Genomic DNA, 17,794 nt, shown 5'->3' with positions numbered 1-17,794 from the left:
GGTGCAGATAGGGCTGGGCCAGGAAGGGGGGAATGTGGCCACCAGAGCAGTGGGAAGTGACCCCTTCTTATCTCCAATCCTCCGTCTAGGCCACTATTAACAGGGACGTGTTAATGAAAATTAGCACCCAGGCGCTAATAAACAGTGGGCTGCTCCCAGGCTCAGAGTCAGGGGAGAGGCCCTCTGCAGGGAAGGGGGCTGGCCAATGAGCTCCACTTATCTGTGAAAAGACTTGCTAATAACTTTAATTCCCTATCCTAAACCGCTGGGCCTTTGCCATGCAAATAGATTTTCTAAACTGGGTGGACTCCTGGGGAAAGGAAGATTTCCCACTCCACCCTAGTTAGGGTGCTGGGAGAGGAGTACAGGATAAGGGGGTGGAGATGTAGGAAAGGGGGTGACCAGTAGAGGTGTGAGGTCCCCCTACCTCCATAGGGTTCAGCTTTGGATCCCACTCTCTACAGCCAAAGTAAGCCCCACCTAGGCCGGGACCTCTGAACTACAGAGCAGATGCATTTCTGGCCCTCCTGGCCTAGTCTGGAGAGCTGGGAATGGTTTCTGAGCTGGTTTAAAAGCAAACCCAACAACGATTGAATGCACAATGGATATTACATGCTGTACAATGGATATTATTAGGCAATCAACAGTGTTTTGTGTTTTTTGTTTGTTTTTTAGTATTGTTTTGTTTTGTTTTGGGGCAGCTGGGGATCAAACCCAGGGCATCAGCTAGGAATGAAGTTCTGGTACAGTGACAACATGGATAAACCATGCTCAAAAATAAGCCTGACACAAAAGGCAGCATTCTATAACCTTTTTCATATGAAATGTTCAGAATAGGCAAATCCACACAGAAAGGGGATGACTGGTGGTGGCCGGGAGGGGGTGCTGGTGGTGTAGATTGATAATGAGTGGGGAGTGGAGCTAATGGGTAGTTTCTTTTTGGAAGTGATGAAAATATTCTAAAATTAGTGGTGATAGTTGCACAGCTCTATGGATATACCAAAACCATTGAATCTTGTACTTTAATGGTGAATTTTGTGGATGTGAATTATATCTCAATAATATGCCCATAAAAAACATTAAGGCTTGCATTTCAGACTCTTGAAGGGGAGGAGGGGAGACTGGGCGTTCATAGTGGCAAAGGCTACATTGCATTGAAACCCCCCAAGCTTGATTGCTCTCTGGACCCACCCACAGGGTCTCCTCTCCCCCACTGTGCTTCCCTAATCTGAATCCCACTGAGTCTGGTTGCTGATCAGCAACCCTGTGGGCCTCTTCTCTCATCCTAGCTAGGCTTCCAGGAACCATAGTTATATAAATTTGAGGTTGGCCCATTGATTTTGCTTCCCCAAGCCACATGAAAGGGAAAAGGGAAAATCCTAGGTCCCACACCAGGAAGCTCCAGCACAAAGACTCAGGCACAATGAAATAACTCCTCAGAGCAGCAATGAATGGAGCTGGCAAAATCCGACCAGGGTGACAGCTCCAACTCCCAAGTCCTATCTCGGTTGGAGTATTGATTCTTCTGCAAAATTATAGTTGAGGCATATGTGTGTAAAGTAACTGGTGCATCATACATAAGACTGGAGTTGTATTGTTCCAGAGGCATTTTGGTTTTATCTAGTTCCCAACTTCCTTCCACTTTCTCGTAGGAAGCTCCCCACTCCACCCCTTCCAGGCTGACCCATGCAGAGTAGATGTGAGCCAGTGTGGCCACAAGGAGGAAGGGGTCTGGGCCTGTGTATTTGAGGGGCAGAAGATAACAAGAAAACTTCACAACTCTCCTCTACCATTCTTTGGAGGGCAGGGAGGGAGTCTTGTGTCCACCCATAAGAAGAACTGCCAAATGACACCAACACAGTTTATTCACAAATAAATAAATACATGCTAGGCAGAGCTCCTGCCTGCTTTAGATCATCTACTCTATGAGTCCTTCCTTCGAGGGAGGGGTTGGGAAGGCTCATCCTAGATGAAGACAGGCTCCCACCCCAAGAATGCCATGCCAGATTTGCTGGTCCCTCTTCCAGGAGAGACAGTCCTCTTTAAAGGTCCTGAGGCCAAAAAAAGACTGGGTGCTCAGATGGCCGTTGTCATCGTACTCCTCAGGCTCAGGCCGGCGGCCACTCCAGGATTGAGAGGGGCATCCAGTTCTCCAGCAGGGTCAGCACTTCGCTGGGAAAGAGCTGCAGGGAGAGAGAGAGAACAATGTAGCCCTCATTACCTGCCGTGGGACACAGCGTCCACGCTCAGGGGTCCACTGTCAGGGAACTTCTGGAGAGGAACAGATCCCTGTCCCCTGCCTGGCCTCTCCCTCCCCTTGCTGCCTGGACACGCAGGACACGCGATGTTGCTCTTGAGAACGAGCAGATGGGGCCAGGCTGTCGCGAGGGTGCGACAGGGTGGCCGGTCCCTGTGGTGGCGTGAGCAGGTGGCACGGACAGTCGGGTCGGGTGGGGTTCGCGAGAAAAGTGATACTAACCGGAGAAGATGGGTTCGGCTCCACTGTCTGCCCTTGCCGGCTGGTCGCCTCGACGCACATAACTGGCAGGGCGCGCGGTTCCGGAGCGGCCCCGGGTGCTGGGCATGCAGGCGGGGACCCCCAGCACGGTCCCTCGCTGGAGGCAGGGTCCGAGTGAGGCCCAGGATCCCGCGTCTGCGCCTGCATGGAGCTGCCGTCCGGGCAGAGCATACAGCCCCGAGGAGACGCCGCGCCCACGCACCGCTGGCGCCGGCACTGCAAGCTGTCCTCGCTGAGGCCCAGGATGGCCGACAGGTGGTCGATGTAGCGAATAGCCAGGCGCAGGGTCTCGATCTTGGTCAGGGTCTGACCCGCCGGCGCAATGGACGGCGGCAGAAAGCGGCGCAGCTCGTGCAGGGCGCGGGCCAGGGTGCGCATGCGCAGCTTCTCGCGCTCGCTGGCGCTCCGCCGCTGCCAGCTGCCCAGGCGCCTACCCGCCGTCGGCGCGCGCGGGGCCGAGCGGACGCACGGGCAGGCTGGGCTTGGCACGGGACTGCCCGCCGGGGCGCTGCTCCACGAGTCCGGGGACGAGGCAGGGGAACAGCCGCTGCCCCTGTCAGAAGGCGGCAGCGGCCGGGCAGGGGCGCAGTCTGTGGACCGTAACCAGGTTTCGGAGAGCGAGAGGGACGGGCACAGGGAATGGGCCATGACGGCGGAGGCGCGTCTGAGGCTGGCGGCAGCTTTATCCCAAGCCTGAGGTGTGAAGTGGCCCCTTCCAGCGCATCTGCACATCAAAGCTGGCTTGGGGTCTGGAGGGGGCGGGGCCGGCTCTTTGAACCAGCAGAGAGTGGGGCCAAGGTGCTTGCCCCTTAACTGTGCCTGGTTCACCCCACCTGGGCTCTGACTTGGGCCTCCTGCCTGTGACATGCCCCGTGGCTGGTGGTACCCGAGGCGTTGAATAGGCTTGATGCCCACTCCCTGGGCATCTCCGCCGACACCATCCCCTCCCCTTGTCTCTATCGCCTGCTGCCCTTGTTGTCTTCTATAACCCTTCTCTGCGGATTAAAGGAAAGGGGATGGGGAAGAATCAGAGAACTGAAAGTCCAGTTCCTAGGTTTGAGGCCCACCTTCATCTATTGGGGACCTTGTGCAAATTCTTAATTTTCTTGCATTTTTGATTCCAGTTTGTATAATGGGATCCCCTCAGGATGCACCAGCGGACTGTGGAATAAAGTAGGGACCAAGAGAAGTGGGGCCCTGATTTCCTCCGGAGGTGGGGATAACTGTACTCTCTTCCTCCTCAGAGACAGGCTGGACCTGGGTGACTGTCCCCTTGGTGGTAGCTGTCCCTAGGTGGCTGTCCCTTCACAGGGGCACTTTGAAGAAACAACTGCAAGCAAACCCAGCAAGCTGGCAGAATCAGGGGAGGTTGCAGGACCATTTGAGTAGAGAAGGGGTGAACCTGCTGCCCCTTCCCCCAGGACACCCCAGCCTGGCAGGATCAGGAGCTTGGCCATTGCCACAGCGCCACCGCTGTCCTATTGCTGATGTTCTGCCACTTTGGAGGAGGTATGATAGGTGTGCCAATGAAACACGAATGGAAATGGTGCAGAAAAAGCATTTGACAAAATTCAATACCCCTTTGTAATAAAACATTCCAGCAAACTAGGGATGGAGAGGAACTTTCTCAGCCTGATAAAAGGCATCTACAAGGGGCTAGAGCTGTGGCTTCTCAGTAGTGCACTTGCCTGGCATGTGTGAGGCACTGGGTTTGAGTCTCAGTACCACATATAAATAAATAAAGGTCTGTCAACAACTAAAAAAAAAAACATGTTTTAAAAAAAGCATCTACAAAGAACCTACACATAGCACTGTACTAAATAGTGAAAGACTGAAACTTTCTCCCTAATATGGGGAACAGTGTCTGCTCTTACAACACCACTTCAACATTGTTTTGGTGGAATGGAGAGTCTAGAAGGAAAGAAAAATAAATTTAGATTGGAGGGGAAAAAATAAAACCGTCCGTATTTACATATAGTAAGAATGATTGTCCACATAAAAAGTCTCCAAGGATCTACCTTGCCCATCTGTCCCCATGGGTTGAGTTTGCACACTTGTCCTACAGTACTTCATGCATGGCTATCTACTCTCCACCTAGTACCTGGTGTCTGACAATATGTCTTTTCCTGTTCCTTTAAGAGGAATGGTATCTAGGCTCTGATGCTTTGCATCCTCTATGGCTTCCAGTTCCATGAGACAGATGGGCAAACTAGACTGTAGCAATGAAGGTCAAGTGGCTTGATGTCTATTTCCTGGGCACCTCTGTGGACACCATCCCCTCCCCTTGTCTCTCTCTCTCCTGTTACCCTTGGTATCTTCTACATCCCTCCCTGGCAGTCTGTCACAGCAGCCACAGAATGCTCAGGCCCACAACCACATGGAGGAGAAACAGTATCAACCTCCTTTGGGGAGGAAGAGGGCAAGAGTCCACTCCCTCTGCACAGTTCTGAGGCCCATCCACTTCCTAGGAGTGCCTGGTCCAGGAGGCCCCTCTTCAGCTTGCAGCTGTCAGCAAGGTCTACCCTTTGTGGATCCTGGCAGATGGATGTCTTCCTGCGGCTCTGATCAAAACCTGGCTCTGGATCCCAGAGATTGGGCCTCTTGGATGACACTAGGCAGAGGGAATAGGCAGTTGGGAATTGGCAGTGTGTGGTATGCCGGGGTGGGAAGGGGTGCAGAGAAAAGACCACGTGGGCTTGAGAGGTGAGATCTCTGTAGGCTCTGAGCACCCTGTTATTCAAGGACTGCCAATCTTCTGAATGTACCCCCCTCAATTATTATGGCCAATAATTGAGAAAATTCAGAGTGGCCCAGCACTCATGTTTTATTGTCTTATCTTTGTTTATGTGAGAATATAATAAGTGTATATAGTCATATCACTAGGTACAGAGGGCATAACAAGTCTCTTTACTAGACTGCCTTTGCAGCTTCCAATGGCCTGCCCCAGAGGAAACTGTCTTAACTAGCTTTTTGTCAGCAATGCTTTTACATGAATTTGTATTTTATTAAGCACAAAATCAACTGTACATATTTGGAAAAGAGACCATATGTGTGGGAGGTGCATTTTTTTTTATGTTGAAAACATAATACTTAAGATTCCTCATCTGAAACCTAATAGTTAACATTAATCCTGGACATGGAGCCATGGAGAGATTTAAAGCAGGAGAGGACACCATGAGTGGAACATGAGAAGATCTCTGGTGTCAAGGCTGAGGAGGATTAAAAAGACAAGGGACATGGATGAAGGAAACAACCTACCAAGATGGCTGGAGATGCGGTGGGACAGCAGGTTGGGAAAGGCAGGCAGATGGGAGGGCTCCAGCCCCAACCCCATCCCCGATCTTCAGCCTTGAGGCTGACAAATTGGAAATGCCACGTGGAGCCCCTCCCTTACCTGTTTCCCCTGGTCTCTGGGAAGCCCCCACAGGGGCCCAGCTGGTGTAGGCTGTGGTCTCCAGGCCTGCTGGAGCCACGTGGGGGGGACAGGGACCCCAACAGTGTAGCCATCAGCCGCCCTCCCTCTTCACTCTTCACTGTCCCCACGCCTGTCCCTCTTCCCTTTGATCTCCTTATCGTGGCCAGCCTCTCCGGTTGGTTCATTTGGGAGCTGCCCCAGTTAATGAGTTCTCCAGGCAGCAAGGCCCACAGGCCCTCCCACTGGGATGGGGCCTTCACACTTCTGGAGGCTGTGTTTTGACAAGTGCCGAGCTCCTGCTCCCCTGGACCCAGCCTACCCTTGCCTGCCAACGTGTAAGGCTGGGAAATGAGGCCCCTGGGCAGTGTCACTGGAGAAGAGGTGAGAGTTCAAGCCTTGGCGGGGTGGGGCAGGCAGGACAGGTTGGCCCCCTCTTAGCTCAGGTTGCAGCCAGCCTGCTCTCTCACACCCAGCCTAGGTCCTGGACACTGCATCCCAACCTGCGCCCAACCTCCATGCCCTCATTTCCCAGCCAGCCCTTCTGACATTGGAGTGCTAATCAAAGGTGCTATGTAAATACTCCCCTTGCAGACCTAATCCCAGACCCCACTGGAGCCAGAGACCCCAGGAGAAGGAAGCAGCACTACTCCTACTGCCAGCCTGCTTCGCACCAGAGGAAGCCCCTAATTTGGGTGTCATAAATAGCCAGAGATCTTCCTGTCATCACTCCACACCACTCTTTTCAGAGAAGGTTGTCATTTACCAAGTCTCCACCCATGAGCAGTGGAGGCCAATGTGGGTTAGAGTCCCTATCTTCTGTGCCCTGGGGTGAGGGTCAAATCATACTACACAAAATATGCATGTACACTGTTGTCCTCTGAGCCTGGCACTCTGCTGGGGCTTGGCCAGGTCACTGCTCACACTTACAACATGCTGTGACGTAGGTGTTGTTGTCTTACTTGGCAGTTAAAGAAATAGATGCTCATGTATGAAGACACGAATGGTGTGACTCTGCTTTGTATACAACCAGAGAAATGAAAAATTGTGCTCCATTTGTGTACTATGAATCAAAATACATTCTGCTGCCAGGTATAACAAATTAGAATGAATGAATAAATAAAAGAGATAGATGCTCAGAGAGTATGTCCCATGTCACATAGTAGAGGGGAAGAGCTGGGGTCCATTTGGCAGAAGCCCATGTCCTCCCCATCTCCTTTGGAGGACATAAGTGGCTCCTTTCATCCTGGAGGGATGCTGTGAGGTTGAAGGGGCCCTGGAACCTTCAAGCCCCCAAGAGCACAGAGGCCCGTGAGATATAAGAAGAAAATTTTCCAGGCTCAGCCTGGACTTGATGATCCAGAACCCTTGGAGGATAAAGCTGAACCATCTGGGTATAAAAAATAAGTTCTCAGGCTGGGGATGTGGCTCAAGCGGTAGCGCTTTCGCCTGGCATGCGCAGGGCGCTGGGTTCGATCCTCAGCACCACATAAAAATAAAATAAAATAAAGATGTTGTATTATATATTTATTATATTTTAAAATAAATATTAAAAAATTCTCTCTCTCTTTAAAAAAATAAAAAAATAAATAAAATAAAAATAAAATCTCCCCAGAATTATGGAAGAATAGCAGAAATGGCACTAGGGAGTAGTACCCAGTAGCCCCTAACAGATCCTAAGCCCTTGTCATGGATAGATAAAACAGTACCCAGAATGGTCCTAAGGCCCAGGGACAGAGGCCCACCTTCTTCTCTCCTGCCTGTACCTCCTTCCAATTAGCCCTAGCCAAGCCCTCCACCCCAGTGCTCCCAGGGGAGTCCCTTCCAACAAAGATCATCCCCCTCCTCACACCTTTAGCTCTTGGAGCCACTGAGCTGGCAAGCCATATGGAATAGATTATTCTGGATCCATGATAATCTGATTATCTGGCCATGGAGCAGTTGGATGCTCAGCAGTGGATGTGGCAGTCACAGGCATCAGAGGGGTGATAGGAGGGAGGGGGTGGGAAGGGAGGAGAGATTTGGCAGATTCCCTGAAAGGCTCAAGAGGAAGTGCCAGAAGCCCTGTGGGTTTGGGGGCTCTGATAATGCCCAGTAAATAGGTAGCACCTCTCTCAATAGAGCACCATATGTGAGTTTCTACACTTCCTCCAGGTAAGTGGGAGTGATCTGAGCCTTAGAGTGAAAAGTAGAGAAACTGAGGCATAAAGGGATTAAGGACTGAAGTAACACAAAACAAAGATGCAGACATGTAAAGGTGGGGAAACCTTTATCACTCACACCTCAGTTTCTCTGACTGTAAAATGGGGCAGAGACTCCTGTATTTCTTGGAGGAAAACAGCCCAAAGGTTGACCCTAGACTTTCCAAGGTCCTTGCATTCCCAGACAAAGCCAGCAGATGGCGCTGTCCAGCCGCCTGGGAGCTTTGAACCTGCACAGGACAGACCTTCCTCTACTAGTCAGGACTTTTTTCTGGAGCTAGGGCCATAACAGAGGCTTGGCCCTACCAGAGAATAAAGGCATCAGGACACTGGTAACTGTGTAGATGACCGAGGGAATGCTGGGGCTGGCTTCAGAAGTGAGTGCAGCTGGGCACAGTGGCGCACACCTGTAATCCCAGCAAGTCTGGAGGTGCAGGCAGGAAAATCACATGTTTGAGGCCAGCCTTAGCAATGTAGGGAGGCTCTAAGCAACTTAGCAATACCCTGTCTTAAAGTAATAAGGGCTGGGGATGTGGCTCAGTGGTAAAGCACCCATGGGTTAAATCCTCAGCACAAAAAAAAATGGGTGCAGCTTGGATTGGTGCAGGAATGTTGGACTGTGACCCCCAAATAGGCCACTATCCCTCTCTGAATCTATTTACTCATTTCATCTATCCACCAAGAAAAACATGCATTTATGTACAGAGAGGGAGCCCAGAGGAAAAGAATGAGAAGAAGCGAGACAGGTTCAGGAGGGTAGGGGCCAAGCAGAGTTTAGCACCCCCCTGACCTACTGCTCTGGGTGCAGTTAATGTAGAAAAGGTCAGAACCCAAGCCAACTGAAACTCTAGGTGGGGGGCTGCCCTGGGCTCTGTGCCCTGCCAACTGCTGCATGAAGAATTGCAGGGCCACCTCAGCTGCCAAATTGGGTCAGTTTCCAACCTGTTTGATTCTCCTCTCCCTCCCACACCAGTTCCTCCAGAAAAGCATGGATGGAGCTATATCCAGGCAGGAGGCCTGGGTCTCAAGCCTACTCTTTCCCTACCCCTTCTCTCACATACTGCTCACTACAGCACCGTGAGGTGCCAGGAGAGTGGTCTGCCTGGCAGGAGGAAGTGCACAGGGCTGGGTTCCTGGCCTGGGATTCCACACAAAGTTGGTGGGGTAGCTTAGGCCCTCAGCCAGCTGCAGGTCCTCTGTCCCCAGAGCAAAGGTACCTGACATTAAATCCCATAAAATGCAGAGTGAGGATTTGTACATTGAACTGTAATGTGTGGGCAGGACCTAGGGGAGGAAGGAGCCAGCAGTGTGTGCCTGTGGGTCTTTTGTGAGAGGCGTCCCTGGACAGGCTAGAGAACCCTGGGAAAGGGATGAAGCTCACACTGGTGATGTAACCTTCAAGGACTTATATGCACTCCCCCTTGTTGGCCAAAACTTTGTCATTTGGCTCTCCTGTCTGTACCTCCTTCCCATTGGCCCTAGCCAAGCCCCCCCACTCCAGAGCTCCCAGGGGAGCCCCTTCCAACAAAGATCACCCCCTCCTCACATCTTTAAACAATAGCATATTGATGCTGGGGATTGGAAAGAGAGACTTTTATCTGTTAGGTTTACATTTTTCACAAGGAGGCTGTATTCATGTATTATTAATATGCAGTTTAAAAATATTTTTTCAGGGGCTGGAGTTATGGCTCAATGGTAGAGTGCTCACCTAGCATACACGAGGCACTGGGTTCAATCCTCAGCACCACATAGTGTAAAATATATTGTGTCCACCTAAAACTAAAAAAATAAATATTAAAAAAATAATTTTTTAAGCAATGGAAAGCTGACAATGCACTTCCCAACTTTTTCCTTTGTCTTTCTTTCTTTTTTTTTTTAATGATCTTTGGAAACTTTTGTTAAAGAAGAAAATTGCATAAAAATAAATAAAAATGACTTTCAAATATACATATAAGGATGTACCTATGTGGAAAACTAAGGAATTTCAGTATATGCCTTTTGTTAAGTAAACCATTGCCATTGTACTGTGGAGTACCAATCATGACTTAAAAATCTTGTTGCAGAAATACACTCACTGATACAGAAAATACATCAGTGATTTTTTAAAAACATTTATCTTTTCTTTCTTTCTTTTCTTTTTTTCATTTTTTGCAAAACTCTTATTAATTTTCCACATTTTTATTGGTGCATTATAGTTGTGCATAATGATGGGATTTGCTATTACATGTTTGTACCTGTGCCCAATATAACAATATAATTTGGTTAATATCACTCCCCGGCACTTCCCCCACTCCTCCCTTCCTTCCTCCACTTGGTCCCTTTGATTTTCATGAGATCCCCAAGGCACCACCCCACTTCTTTTCATCTCTAGCTTCCATGTATGAGAGAAAACACAATATACACATTTGACCTTCTGAGTTTGGCTTATTTTGCTCAACATAATGGTCTCTAGTTTCATCAATTTTCCTGCAAATGACATAATTTCGTTTTTCTTTATAGTTGAATAAAATTTCACATTTTCTTTATCCATTCATCTGTTGATGACCACCTAGGCTGGTTCCATAGTTTGGCTATTGTGAACTGTGCTGCTATAAATGTAGTTATGCATGTATCAGTATAGTATGATGATTAATATTAGTATTAATTCTTTAGGATAAATACCAAGGAGTGGTATAGCTAGGTCATATGGTGGTTCCATCATTTGGGGAAACTCCATACTGGTTTCCATAGCAGTTGTACTAATTTACAGTCCCATCAACAGTGTAAAAGTGTTCCTTTTTCTCCATATCCTCTCTTCCAACATTATTATTTTTATTTTATTTTTTTGGTACCAGGGATTGAACTCAGGGGCACTCGACCACTGAGCCACATCCCCAGCCCTATTTTGTATTTTATTTAGAGACAGGGTCTCACTGAGTTGCCTAGTGCCTCACTTTTGCTGAGGTTGGCTTTGAATCGAGATCCTCCTGCCTCACTGGGATTACAGGCTTGTGCCACTGCACCCAGCTACTATTTGTAGTCTTGATGATTGCCACTCTGACTGGTGTGAGATGAAATCTCAGTGTAGTTTTGATTTATATTCCCCTAATTGCTAATGATGTTGAACATTTTTTTCTATATATTTGTTTGGCCATTTGTATTTCTTATTTTGAGAAGTGTCTGTATAATTCATTTGCCCATTTACTAATTGGGCTATTTGATTTTTTAGTGTGAAGTTTTTTTGAGTTCTTTATACATTCTAGATATTAATCCTCTGTCAGAAGAGTAGCCCGCAGATATTTTCTGCCATTCTGTAGGTTCTCTCTTCACATTCTTAATTTTTTCCTTTACTGTGCAGAAGCTTTTTAATTCGATGCTGTCCCTTTCATTAACTCTTGGCATTACTTCCTGAACTTTGAAGGTCCTGTTGAAAAGTTGCTACCTGTGCCTATTTTCTGGAGTGTGAGCCTACATTTTCTGCTAGGAGTTGCAGAGTTTCGGGCCTGATGCCTAGGTCTTTCATTCATTTTGAGTTGATTTTTGTGCAGGGTGAGAGGAAAGGGTCTAGTTTCATTCTTCTACAGAAGGATAACCAGTTTTTCCAGCACCGTTTATTGAATAGACTGTCTTTTCTCCAATGTTTTTGGCACCTTCATCAAGGGTCAGATGACTGTATCTGTGTGGACTTGTCACTGGGTCTTCTATTCTGGACCATTGGTCCAGTATTATGCAGGTTTTGTTACTATGGCTCTGGAGTGTAGTTTGAAGTCAGGTATTGGGATGCCTCCAGCATTGCCTTTTTGGCTTAGAATTGCTTTGGCTATGCTGGGTCTTTTCTTCTTCCAAATGAAGTTAAGGACTATTTTCTTTTCTAGTTCTGTGAAGAATGTCATTGGTATTTTGATGGGGATTGCATTGAATCAGTATATTGCTTTTGGTAGTATGGCCATTTTAACAATATTAATTCTGCCTAGCCACAAACATCAGAGGTCTTTCTATCTTATGTTTTCTTCAGTTATTTTTTTTTCTTCAGTGTTCTATAGTTTTCTTTTTCTTTTTTGGTGGCTCTGGAATTGAATCCAGGGCCTTATGCATGCATACTAACTGAGCTCTATCTCCAGTCCTATAGTTCTCTTTGTAGAGGTCTTTCATCTCCTTTGTTAGATTCATTACCAGATTTTTTTAGGCTACTGTGAATTTTGAATGGAGTTTTTTTTCTCCTAATCAGCAAATTCATTGTTTATATATAGGAAAGTTACAGATTTTTGTATGTTGATTTTGTAACCTACTACTTTGCCAAATTTGGGTTTTGGCTCTAGCAATCTTTTGATTGAGTTTTTTCTAATCTTCTAAGTATAGGATTATAGCATCTGCAAATGGTGATGATCTGATTTCTTCCTTTCCTATTTTATCCCTTTTATTTCCTTCTCTAGCTTAATTGCTCTGGCTAGAATTTCTAAGACCATATTAAATAGGAACGATAAGAGGGAACATCAGTGATGGTCTCAATAAGTCAGTGAGAGAAGCTGGTCACAAAAGAAGGTGCTTTCTGCATACCCACAGTAAGTGAAAGCAGGGACTCAAACAGATGCTTGTATGCCAATGCTAAGAGCAGCACTATTCACAATAGCCAAATGGTGTAAACAATTCAAACGTCCATCAATAGATGAATGGATAAACAAAACATGGGCTACCATACAATGGAATATCATTCAACCATATAAAGAAATGAAGTGCTGATGCATGCTGCCGTGTGGATGAACCCCCAGAAACATTATGCTAAGTGAAATAAGCTATACTCTATGAGAGGCATAACTCAGCACTTGCCCAGCATGCCCAAGGCCCTGGGTTCAATCCCCAGTGCTGCCAAAAAAAAAAGTATAAATCAGACACTAAGGACAAAGGTTGTGTGTTATAGAGATTGGAGTCATAGAGATTGGGAGCAGATTAGAGATTATCAAGGGCTGGGGTAAAGAGGTAAGAGGGCTTTATTGCTTAATAGATATCAAGTTTCTATTTGAGGAGATGAAGACATTTTAGAAACAGCAGTAGTAAGAGTTGCTCACATTGTGAATGTAGTTTATGCCACTGAATTACCCACTTAAAAATGGACATGATAGGGGCTGGGGATATAGCTCAGTTGGTAGAGTGCTTGTCTCACATGCACAAGGCCCTAGGTTCAATCCCCAGACTACCCCCCAAAAAATGGTTATGATGGGTGGGGAGGGGGATGTAGCTCAATGACAGAGCACTTACCCAGCATGCATGAGACCCTGTGTGTGAAAAAAAAAAAAAAAAGGCAAACTTTGTGTTATATATCATGATTTTTAAAAAAATTTAAAATATATGGGCTGGAGTTGTGGCTCAGTGGTAGAGCACTCGCCTAGCATGTGTGACTCTGGGTTCAATTCTCAGCCCCACATATAAATAAATGTATGAAATAAACGTCTATCAACATCTAAAAAAATTAAAATATAATGCACAAAAATCTTGACTTATGAATTCTGTCTCAGTAAAGCTGTTTTTAAAAAGAAAAATATGGGTTAAGGGTATACCTTAGTGATGAAATGACTGCCTAGCACTTGGAAGGCTCTGAGTTCAATCCCTAGTGCTACAAAAGAGAAAAAAAAAGGAAAGAAAAATATACCGGAAGCTTCAAAATACAGAAAAACAACTTTAAAAAGTGACATTCTCTGTCTCAATGCCTTTTTGTCCCGTGCAGGTATTAGGAAGCTGGTATTAGGAAGCTGCCTGGCAAAGGTGAACCCGCGCCCTAGGATGCTGCTCTCTCTAGAATTGAACCAGGGAGGGGCACTTTAGAGTCCCTTCTTTTTGCTTGTCTGTATCTTATTTTGGTAACAGGCCCATGTTACTTTGGTGAAAGATAAGAAAGGAGGAAAGGAGGACAAAAACACTTTGCAGCCCCCTCCCCAGTTAGTTTGCATCCCAAGAGGTGGGACCCAAGTTCCCTTGTGGCTGTTGGAGATAAGGCCAGGGAGAACGGCTCTTCCACCCCAGGTCCTGCAGCCCCTGTAGGGCGGGCCCCTCTCACTCTCCCCTTTGTCCTTCCCAACAGCAGCAGGGCCTCAGGTGTTATACATAGGTGTCCATCTGATCCTCACAGAGACACCCTTTAATGAAGAAGACCAAGCCTTAGGAGGGGAGACTGCCCCCAGCCTGAGCTGCCTCCCCTGGGCCTTGCTGTCCTAGAAGCTCTGGGGCCTCCTTGACTTAATCTTCTTGTTGGAGGAAGAGTAGAGGGAAGCTTCCAGCCTCCATGCTCAGCCTCCCGGGTGCTCCAGGGATGCCTGTGTCCCCAGCCTCCCTTACTTCCCAGTCAACAGTGGTCGCCTCCTTCCTCCTTTTCTTCTATTCTCTCCTGCTGGCTCTGGGGTCCCCTTGTGGCACCCCTGCCCCTGCCACTCAGCCCCTGCCTGCCCACCCCCTCCTTCCTGGGGCCCCAGGCAGCCCTGCCCTGATGCAAACACAGCCTTCTGCCTGGCTTCCTGCTTCCAGCTCTTCACCTCCATCTCCTCTTCTTCCTCAAAATCCCTGTGGATCCACTGCCTCCCTAAAAGTCCAAGCTCTGCGCTCAGCAGGACGTCCCCAGCCAACCCCTGCCCACCTGCCTGTCCACACCGTCTCCCGCTGCCCTAGTGGGGCTCCAGCCCCAGCATGGCCCCGTGAGCTCTGGGCTTTGGGACTTAGATTCACTACTTCTCCTCTGCAGGATCCCTCCATGTGAAGAAACCCACAGTTTAAGGCCGCTCCCTTCCCCCAGGGACTCATCCTGATGGCCCAGATAGGAGCATTCCTCCGATTCCACAGGCATCTGAACCCCAGGTCACCCCAGCTGCAGAGCAGTCTTCCTCCTCCCTCCACTCACTAGCAGGATGCTCAGACCTCCTGGGAACCTCAGCCCTGGCCCCACCAGGCTCAATGCATGGACTCTGACTCAAAGGCAGATACCAGTGAGAGAGAATTTTGGCTCTGAAGACTTTAGGCAAGTGACAGGACCTCTCTGGGCCCAGTTTCCTCATCTGTGCCATGCACAGGGTTTGAGAAAGGAGCAGGCTCCAATAGGCAGTGTTCAGCCCTGCTTTGTGCTGAAGTGCTCAGAAGACAGGCCAGTCTGAGGTCAGGTCAGGGACAGCCCCGGTTCCAGGGACTGCTTTGCAACCTTGCTTTGGTAGCTGTAAGTCTCTGGGCCTCCTGATAACACTCATGGTCCCCTGCCAGACAGGGCCTTGTCATCAGGCCTCCCTGGGACCTGGGGAGGCTGACTCAGAGCTCCTGAAGTGAGGGGCCCCTTTCAGACACCTGCCCCCACACTCCTTCCATCCCTGGCCCAGGGACACTTGCCCTGTCTTTACTTTGGCCTCCCACTCCCACCCCAGGAATACTTTCTGGGGCTTCTGAGGGGGCCTGCTGCCTGACTGTTTTGGAGGCCCCTCCACATTCTGGTTCCCAAGTCGACACCTTCTGCCCTGAGGGAGGCAGCAGCAGTGTCAACAGGCAGCCAAGAGGTGTGAAGGCAGCCACGGTGGCAAGGACCTCTGTGTTTGCTGGTAATGAGAATACCACTCGGCCCCTGCCTGCCCCCCCTTCCCTCCAGTATCCCATAGCTGACACCCCAGGGCCTGGAGAGGACTCAGGAGAAGAAAGGGATGGAGACCTGTGGTCAGGGGCCTGCTCCGGGGCCCTGTGTCGCCTTCCCAAGGGGGAATGCTGTGGAGGACTCTTGGCGCAGTGCTGTGGGCAGCCCAGGGTTGCTGGGGCCAGGCGTGAGCAAACCTGGAGACCTGTGCTCGGCTCCCACAGTCAGGCAGGACCTGGGTCACTGCCCTCCCACGCCCCTCTCAGGGCCAGGGCTGACTGAGCATGGGTAATGGGGGAGAATCTGGGGACCCTGCCCTCCCCATCTGACTGGTGGTTTGGGGAAGGGGAGAAGCGGGTGGTGGGATGGAGGCTTTGGTCTCCTCACTGGTCTGACAGGAACACCAACAGGCATGGCCGGCCTCACGGTACCAAGCTGACCCATACCACATGGACATGTCCATCCAGCGGTGAGAGTGGCCTTCTGGTTCCTGTCCTGGAAGCAGGCCCAGCTGAGCCACAAGCTGCAGGCACAGAGAGCAGGGGTGGAGGTGGTCTGAGCTGAAGGGCCTGGGAGCCTCGCTCTGCACTCCCTTATCCTGGGACTGGCCCCTGGATCTGGGATCTAGAAGTACCTCAGTGATCACCAGCCCCAACCTTTCTGCTGTGTGGTGTTTGGCAAGGGCCATCACAACTGCCCACTCCTGTCCAGCTTGCACCTAATGTGTAGTAGTGATGTGGCCTCTTCTCATCTGCCTCCAAGAACAGGCCACTTCCTCTCTCACAAGATAGTCCCTCCAACCCTAGAACGTTCTTCAGACTCTCCCTGGAGAGTTCCCCTAGGGCCAGGTCTCTCAGGATTTCTAACACATCCTCTTAGCTTCTTCTTTTTGGACTAAACACCCCACCAAGTCCTTGAGATGTTTCCCTGGTGACCTGGCTTCAAACCTCCCTCCCCTGAGCTCGGGTTTGTCCCCAATTCACTGTGGCTTCCGGGTTTCACTGCTTACTCTAGGTATCCACCCTGCCTAGGAATGGGTACCGTCACCTTCTTGGTTCAAGACCTGCTGCTTCTTGCCAGTTGGAATGCACCTTGGCCTTTCCTGCACTTGACACCTGGAAGACAATGACCGCCACGCCCTTCCCACCTGTGCTGCTGCTTACCTGAGGCCTCCACATCATAACTCGCAGGAGGGGTACATAGGGCTTTGTGGATTCTGTCTTTTTACACCTGATGGGTTTGTCCCAGCCCATCAGAGTCTCTTTAGATTCTGGCTGTTGCCCAATTCACTTCCTGGGTTCAGGTCTTACCCCAAATTAGATCAGTCCCCATCTTCACTCAAAATCACATTGCCCCCAAGCAATGTGATTTTGAGGCACTTCTCTCCAGAGAACATCTTCCAGGTGAACATCTGTCCATGCATCTTCTGGAAACTGTCTCTTGTGAATGCACTCAATAATTCATGAACTGTCACTCAGATCACTTGAGTGTCATTTGTTGACAAGGAAATCCTCAGAATTTCCTTATTAGATGGACAGGGATTGTGTTTGGTTGCTCATAGAATAAACTCACGACGACAAATGAGATGGTGGTTTTTCTTCCACATTAAAGAAATTCAGGGATGGAGAGTCCAGAGCCCCTGTGGTACTTCCATGTTGTCACCAACGCCTCAGGGTTTCTTTCTGCTTCACCATCCTTAGTGTGTGATTTCTGTCCTCAGGACTGCCTCAGAGTAAGAGGAGGGTAGCTGAATTTCCACCTATCAGGTAGGAAGAAAAGATACAGGACTGTGCCTGTCAACTCTCCAAGCTAGGCATTGGTGCAGATGCCTAGAATCCCAGTTACTTGGGAGACTGAGGTAGGAGGATTGGGTGTTTGAGGCCAGCCTGGGCAATTTAGTGAGATCCCAGCTCAAGATTAAAACAAACAAACAGACAAACAAACAAACAAACAAACAAAAAAAACAGTGGTCTCCCAGAAGCCCCAAACAATGACAAATGACACCTAATAACATCTCATTGGTCATTCCAACTTCGAGAAATGTAGGTTTGGGGCAGGGCATATCACCACCCTCAACAAAACAGAGT

At 48.9% G+C, this 17,794-nt stretch overlaps 1 protein-coding gene across 1 annotated transcript; it reads right to left on the bottom strand.

Annotated features, from left to right (window-relative positions):
- Positions 1 to 1,847: 1,847 nt before the first annotated feature.
- Mesp1 (mesoderm posterior bHLH transcription factor 1) lies at positions 1,848 to 4,301 on the bottom strand. The gene is made up of 2 exons (XM_005320139.5): positions 2,480 to 4,301; positions 1,848 to 2,183 (listed from the first exon to the last, which is right to left on the bottom strand). The coding sequence occupies exons 1-2, from the start codon at positions 3,383 to 3,385 to the stop codon at positions 2,109 to 2,111; spliced, it is 981 nt and encodes a 326-aa protein (XP_005320196.2). The 5' UTR covers positions 3,386 to 4,301; the 3' UTR covers positions 1,848 to 2,108.
- Positions 4,302 to 17,794: the final 13,493 nt, after the last annotated feature.

This window comes from Ictidomys tridecemlineatus, chromosome 5 (assembly GCF_052094955.1).
Source record: "Ictidomys tridecemlineatus isolate mIctTri1 chromosome 5, mIctTri1.hap1, whole genome shotgun sequence".
Taxonomy (NCBI): Eukaryota; Metazoa; Chordata; class Mammalia; order Rodentia; family Sciuridae; genus Ictidomys; species Ictidomys tridecemlineatus.
This window is presented reverse-complemented; position numbering and strand designations above follow the sequence as displayed.